This window comes from Cyprinodon variegatus, unplaced genomic scaffold, assembly GCF_000732505.1.
Source record: "Cyprinodon variegatus isolate N-32 unplaced genomic scaffold, C_variegatus-1.0 Scaffold2247, whole genome shotgun sequence".
NCBI lineage: Eukaryota > Metazoa > Chordata > Actinopteri > Cyprinodontiformes > Cyprinodontidae > Cyprinodon > Cyprinodon variegatus.
Window position 1 is genome coordinate 27917 of NW_015152700.1, and position 7189 is coordinate 35105.

Below are 7189 nucleotides of genomic sequence, written 5' to 3' on the forward strand. Positions count from 1 at the left end.
GTGAACCTTAATAAATCCACTTAAATTCACCTCTGCCTACTGGCCTCTGCATTATGGTCCTCCAAACCAACACCGTTTCATGACAGTAAAGATAACTATAAAGGTGTGAAATGTTTAAAAAATGTTTTCATGAAATATGATCAAAGGACATAAAAATTCCCGTAGTTAAAGAATCGCCCATGATTGAAACAACAGAAACAGGAAATGCTTTTATTCATTTGAGTGATTTATTTGATATCAGACTGAATGGTCGCCCTCCGGCAGTGATGTCATCGAGGCCTGACATCCTGCAGGAAGTGACATCACCAGCAGTGAGGGAGTCACATGTTGGATTGTGCAGGAGTTAGAGGTCTTTGGCACAGATGAAGTAACTCTTTCTGGAGCATTTTTCATCGTTCAGGTGAAGAGACGATCCTGTAAACAGATTTAAATCAGGGTTTGATCAGGAGGAATTATTTACTTTCTCACTTATCTTCTTTTTTATTAACAGATTAATCATTTTAGCAAAGAAAACATTCTTTTAAAGCCGAGCACCTCTCAGGTTGATCTCCATGCAGCTCTCTCGTCCACCAGTGTTGTTGGGCTCCCCTTTGCCCCAGCGGGTGTAGCTGAATCTGGACCCATCGGTCCACATCCACACTCCGTCCTAAAGCGAAATGTTTTTCATTCAAAGAGCAGAACAGCAGAAACCAAAACAACAAAACCTTCTTCCTAATTAAACTCACCTTTGCTGCATCGTTGCCTCCAACCCAGGTCCTGACATAAGAACCTTTCTTGCTGTTCACCAGATTCTTTAGGAACTGGTACTCACTGCTGCTGTGGAAGGAGGCCAGGTTTGCACCGTTGCCAATGCAGATACGCTGGGGAAAAAAACAACATAGAAAGAAAGTAGAATGACATGTGGACAAATGCAAAAAGAAAATGAAGGTTCATGGAAAATGTAACAACCGTGTCTTATTTGATGCATGCAAACAGCTAAAATGGCTTCTAATCAAACCCTACTTTTCTCTTTATTTTCAATATAACCAGAGTAATAAACTCCTATAACTTAAATATCAGTTAAATAAATCCTATTCTTCTTAAACTGCTTTTATCACTACAGAGATAGAATTGGTTTTACTCAGAGGTGTTAATTAACAACTACACATAGTTTGTTAATTAAGTAAACATGTTGTTATCTTCGTTCTGGAGTAATTAGGTTTCAGACAACTTTGTACTTTTTATAAATAGACTTGTTAGTTTTGTTTCATTTAAGCACATTTTCTTTATTGCCTGTTGCTATTTTAAAAAAATTATAAACTAACAAAATCATTTCTTTCATCATAGTTTTCCATAAAAATTCATGTTTTATTGTAAATTTATTTAACTTAGAGCAAAGACAAGAAAAGTAAATTTTCCTCATTAGGATATAATCTGATGTGATGCTATATTCCCAAACTGCTGACGATAATAAATTCTAACCATATTTTTGTTGAGTTTTATTAATCTGTTTAAGGTGGAAGATCTATGCATTCACTCTATGAATGTGTATTATAATATATCTGATCTGAAGAGCGATTTAGAATCAGACCGGCAACAGAATTAATAACTAAACTGTTGTAAAAAAGATGAAGAAATCAGTCGTCATAAAAGTGAATCTCTTGGTGACTTTAACCTGTCTGACCTCTGACCTCTTAAGTCAAGCATGGGGCTAGTAGAGACATCAGCGATGTCCTGGTTTGCTCACTAAGCAGCTGTGGTTACCTCAGCAGTGGCCCAGTCCCTCTCATAGTTATTGAACAGGAAGCAGCGTCGGCCATATTGGCTCCATCCAGACGGGCAGCGACATTTAGGAACTGCAAGAAAGATTCAACGAGTCAATAAAAATGGACCCAATGATTGAAAGTCCCCTGAATGCTGGTCCTGGTCTCTGACTCCAGAATCAGGTTTATTCTGCATCCTGCTTGGATTAAAGCCCCGTTTGCTCCTGATGTATAAATAATGATCCATTGATCATTCATTGATGACTTTTCCTTTAAAATAAGAAAAAAAACTATTGCATTAGAAGAGTAAAAGTTCTAATTTGATTGGCAGATCATCTTATTTATCTATTCAAATGAAAGATAAATGCACTTAATGTCAGGAAGTTTTATGTATTTGTAGGTTGTTTTAGCAGTGAGCTGCCTGATGAGCTGCATCTGTACCGAAGCAGGTCCGGTTCAGACCGGTCCCTCCATCAGACCGGTCCCTCCATCAGACCGGTCCCTCCATCAGACGGTCCCTCCATCAGACCGGTCCCTCCATCAGACCGGTCCCTCCATCCTTTCATGTCACTGTTTCATCATCGCATTAGATGCTTTGGAAGCGAATGACTTTAAACTGCAGGTGATGAAAGGCGGCGCGTTTATCAGACCCTGACCGTCCATTTATTTCAAATTCTCTCCGTTTGTCGGTTTCATTGTTTTTTCTTCCAAACTTATTGATTATTTACTGATTCCAGATTTTTTTTCTCAGAAAAACATCATTTGAAACGAAAAGCAGTCAGATAAATTTCCCATCACCTTTTAAATGTAATTTTAAAAAGCACCTACTTGGTTTTATACACGACGCCTGTGGAGAGAAAAAACCAAACATTAGATCCACATTTAGAGCATCTTGTAGCGCTGCAGCTTCTGCTCTCCCTGCTTAGAGCGGAAGTTAAAAATGAAGTTAAAAAGCATTTTTGCTGTTTGACCAGGATAACAGCTGCGGAGCGTTTAACACTCAGCGCTGCTCTGTCTGAAACTTCTCCAGAACCATCAGCGTCCCTCAGCTGAGGACTTTAGGATTCAGGGAAGAAGCTGTAAGCTCACCTCTCCAGCCATCCAGAGTCCGCAGCTCAGACAGAGCAGCAGAGCAAAGACTAGTCCTGAAGTCATCTGGGGAGGAAACATCAGGAAGGTTCAATATTCACCGATACCTTCAAACAGTGAAAGAAATGAGAAGAAGAAAGTTCTTACCTTGGATTGTGAGCAGGTTTCAGTCTACAGAGCAGAACCCTCAGTCGGATGCTGACGGATGGCAGCAGAGTCTCTTTATACCCTCAGCCTGTCGGTCTGCGTGAGAAAAACAATCATCAGGTAAATATTGCTCCAGCTTTCAGCTCATGAACATGTTAGAAAAACAAAGGTATCAGCTGTCATGGTAAACTCTAAGGTTTCACCATCCATCAATCATCAGTGAAGACCTGCAGGAGGAAAGGTTCTGACCCGGTCTGTGGAGGATCGGCTCGGTCCAAACTCTCTGCTCATGCTGATGAGTTTATTACTGCAGTTATGTGGGGAAGTCCTGGAGGGGGGGTAGCACAGGTGGCCCACAGCATGACCTAACCACACCGACCCCGGCTTAGTCCAGAGGATCAATTATTGATTGATTGACTTTATTGATCTCACAGGGGAGAAATGTATCAGCTCAAAAAGAGAAGAAGAAGGAGCCAAAGGAAGAAAAAGGTGCATGATGGGATATATACAGTAAATACAGGGCGTCCACATATGATGGGTTTTGGCTTAATAGTAGGATCATTATACAGGATTACTGCACAGGCTGTTTGCATTGGGAATTTATACAGTAGTAACCATTCAAAGTGTCCCACTTTCCTTGATGGGTCCTTGGCTGGTCCTTGGCTGGTCCTTGTCTGGTCCTTGTCTGGACTTTGGTTGGTACCTGGCTGGTCTTTGGTTGATCCTTGTCTGGACCTTGGCTGGTCCTTGTCTGGTCCTTGGCTTGTCCTTGGCTGGTCCTAGTCTGGTCCTTGGTTTGTCCTTGGCTGGTCCTTGTCTGGTCCTTGTCTGGTCCTTGGCTTGTCCTTGGCTGGTCCTTGTCTGGTCCTTGGTTTGTCCTTGGCTGGTCCTTGTCTGGTCCTTGGTTTGTCCTTGGCTGGTCCTTGTCTGGTCCTTGTCTGGTCCTTGGCTTGTCCTTGGCTGGTCCTTGTCTGGACCTTGGCTGGTCCTTGACAGGTCCTTGGTTGGTCCTCTACAGGTCCTTGTCTGGTCCTTGGTTTGTCCTTGGCTGGTCCTTGTCTGGTCCTTGGCTTGTCCTTGGCTGGTCCTTGGTTGGTCCTTGACAGGTCCTTGGTTGGTCCTCTACGGGTCCTTGTCTGGTCCTTGGTTTGTCCTTGGCTGGTCCTTGTCTGGTCCTTGGTTTGTCCTTGGCTGGTCCTTGTCTGGTCCTTGGCTTGTCCTTGGCTGGTCCTTGTCTGGTCCTTGGCTTGTCCTTGGCTGGTCCTTGTCTGGTCCTTGGCTTGTCCTTGTCTGGCCTTTGGCTGGTCCCTGGCTGGTCTTTGGTTGATCCTTGTCTGGACCTTGGCTGGTCCTTGGTTGGTCCTCTACGGGTCCTTGTCTGGTCCTTGGTTTGTCCTTGGCTGGTGCTTGCCTGGACCTTGCCTGGTCCATGCCTGGACCTTGCCTGGTCCCCTACAATTTCTTTTGAAACATTTAAAATATTTTTTTCTGTCATGATTTGTGGACATTAAGAGCTAAAGAGAAGCGCCATCTCCTGGTCAGACCCTGTAATTCAGTGGAAGGGCGGAGTCAGAGTAAATTAATATTTATTCCCAGGAGAAGGCCAGTGGTTGGAAGGTGGAGGGGATTTTGCTGCCATTCGTCTGGCTTTTGCATGGGAAGGGCCATTTTTAATGGCTGCTACTATATAGATGGATTATATATATATATATAGTTATTGCACTGGGTGTCAGATATAGAGAAACGGGGTTATTATGCAAGGTATCATATAGTAATTGCTCATTCCCCATTGCAGCAATTATTGCAGTTGTAGTGTCTCATTGTAGAGTCTGGTTGCAGCAGGGATGAATGACCTGCAGTAGCTCCTTTTGCCAAACAGGCTGTAAAAGTCTCTGACTAAAGGAGCTGCTCAGCTCCTCTCCATTCTGCTGCAGAGGGTGGAAGGTGGCATCCATGATGGATGGAAGCTTGGACAGCAATTATGGCCATTTATGCTCATTAAAATATCCACATATAACAGGATAACAGTTATATGGGCTGCTCAGCAGGGGAATGGGTAGCACTGCTGCCTTGCTGAAGGAAGGTTCTGGGTTCCATTCCAGGCCCAGGGTCTTTCTGAATGGAGTCTGCATGTTCTCCCTGAGCATGCGTGGGTTCCCTCTGGGTACTCCGGCTTCCTCCCACAGTCCAAAAACATGACTGTTAGGTTCACTGGCTTCTCTAAACTCTCCTTAGGTGAGTGTGAAGGGTTGTCCTGCGATGGACTGGAGACCTGTCCAGGGTGGACCCCTCCTCTCTGTCCAGGATGGACCCCTCAACACCCCAGCTAGGATAAAGCGTGACAGAAAATAATAAAATTTTCAATTAAATTTATTTATATAGCGCCAAATTCACAACACATGTCATCTCAGGTCATTTTATAGATCCAGATCAACCAGATCATCCAGTCAAATTGATACAAAGTTTTCTATCTAAGGAAAACCAGCTGATTGCATCGACTCATTGACTCAAATGGATTTGAATGGATTTACCTGAATCTTTTAATTTAATTAGTTTTTAATCCCAGCTTCAGTCTTTTAGGAGATTATGACTCGTTTTATGATTCTAAATATAGATATTATTTCTCTTATGGTCAGAGCAGTGCTACAGGGATCTACAGGGAGTCTTAAGGGTCAAACCTCAGGACTGCAATTCTTCGTTCCCACAGACGTTAATGAACATCAGCACGGCCCACCAGCCCCTCTGCTCTGACTCCACTACTGCTGCTACTTTTGCTTAAACTGGGAGGCAGAACTATTAAAAAAAATGGTAGGAGGTGCTATACCCAGAGCAGCCAGCAGAGGGCAGCAGTGATGCAGCTGATGGAGGCAATAACTGCCATGAATTTTAAACCTGAGCCTCATTAATCATTTAAAAATGAATAAAAATAAAGAAAAAATGCGTCTCCTTCTTCAGGAGAAGTTAAACCATTTTAACATTCATCTTATCAGCAGTGTGGGTGGAGCTGGAGAACAGAGGCTGCTGAGGAGCATGAAGGGCTTTTCATCAGCAATCAGCTTTTTTTATATCAAACTAATTCAAAATAAAATTCCCAAACAGCTCAAGTATAACTGAACATATGCCATCTATAACAGATTTTTTTTTATAAGATAATAAAAAGAGAAATAAACTTAAACAGTCAAATTAAAGGAATCAACAACAAGAAAAAAAAAACAAGCAACACAGAAGTTTAGCTAAAGTTAGCTATGAAATCTGAAAACTTTAAGGCTTCTTTATTTTCCAGGAACTTAATCCAGACATTAAAACTTTTAATTTAATTTTGGAAATCATAGAGATTTTGGAGAAACTTTAAAGAATCTGCATTTGTGAATAAAGAATTTCCCCATCAGCAATGAGACTGAAGTCCTGGTCAGCTTCTAGGCCTCAGCAGCGGGGTCAAAGGTCACGTTTGGCTGTAAGTGGCGACCCATGATTCTCTCACCTAAACAGGAAGTTTCTCCTAATGATTTATTTTTGTGTTTGGTACCAAAATGCCAAGATGGAGGACAATCAGCGAGAAGCTCAGGTTTCCAAAGACTGGACTCAGCATCATTACACCATAATAAAACACAAATGGGCTAAAAACTTCTGAGAAAACATAAAAACGACCAATCTAGTTAGACGTAGAAATGTCCTGGCTGATAGTTCAGGATGAATGAATTTCCTGATATCAGCCGCTTATTAAAGCGAATAAAGAGTAATAACTGCCGCTACGTCCGCCCTGCGGTTCAACATTAGATCATCCATCACTGACAGTAAAGAGGATGTTTGGTCCAGATGTGTTTATCTGATCTGTTTTCTGTTGATCTATGATCATCTGATCCCTGCAAACACAGAGGTGTGTAACTCTGGCAAACAGTCACCTGATATCCTGTTGCTCCACGCCTCAAGCTGCCGTCAGTCGCTGCAGGATGCGGGCCGACCCGGCCGCCAGGGAACAACACGGGGACACGGAGCGGCGGCACGGGGACACGGAGCGGCGACATGGGGACATGGAGCGGCGACACGGGGAGACGGAGCGGCGACACGGGGACACGGAGCGGCGACATGGGGACACAGAGCGGCGACACGGGGACACGGAGCGGCGGCACGGGGACACGGAGCGGCGACATGGGGACATGGAGCGGCGACACGGGGAGACGGAGCGGCGACACGGGGACACGGAGCGGCGA

At 43.6% G+C, this 7189-nt stretch overlaps 1 protein-coding gene across 1 annotated transcript; it reads right to left on the bottom strand.

The window, feature by feature from the left end:
• Nucleotides 1-203: 203 nt before the first annotated feature.
• On the bottom strand, nucleotides 204-3066 carry LOC107080716 (ladderlectin-like). Its single transcript, XM_015368919.1, has 7 exons — nucleotides 2979-3066; nucleotides 2832-2897; nucleotides 2571-2589; nucleotides 1744-1835; nucleotides 726-860; nucleotides 535-646; nucleotides 204-414 (listed from the first exon to the last, which is right to left on the bottom strand). The coding sequence occupies exons 2-7, from the start codon at nucleotides 2895-2897 to the stop codon at nucleotides 344-346; spliced, it is 495 nt and encodes a 164-aa protein (XP_015224405.1). The 5' UTR covers nucleotides 2979-3066; the 3' UTR covers nucleotides 204-343.
• Nucleotides 3067-7189: the final 4123 nt, after the last annotated feature.

Excerpts from the sequence above, each read along its gene's own strand:
- LOC107080716 (XM_015368919.1), bottom strand. The coding sequence starts at position 2,897 with ATGACTTCAGGACTAGTCTTTGCTCTGCTGCTCTGTCTGAGCTGCGGA. Across the intron at positions 861-1,743 it reads GGGACTGGGCCACTGCTGAG|CGTATCTGCATTGGCAACGG; the intron begins GTAACCACAGCT and ends TTTTTTCCCCAG. Across the intron at positions 415-534 it reads CATGGAGATCAACCTGAGAG|GATCGTCTCTTCACCTGAAC; the intron begins GTGCTCGGCTTT and ends ATCTGTTTACAG.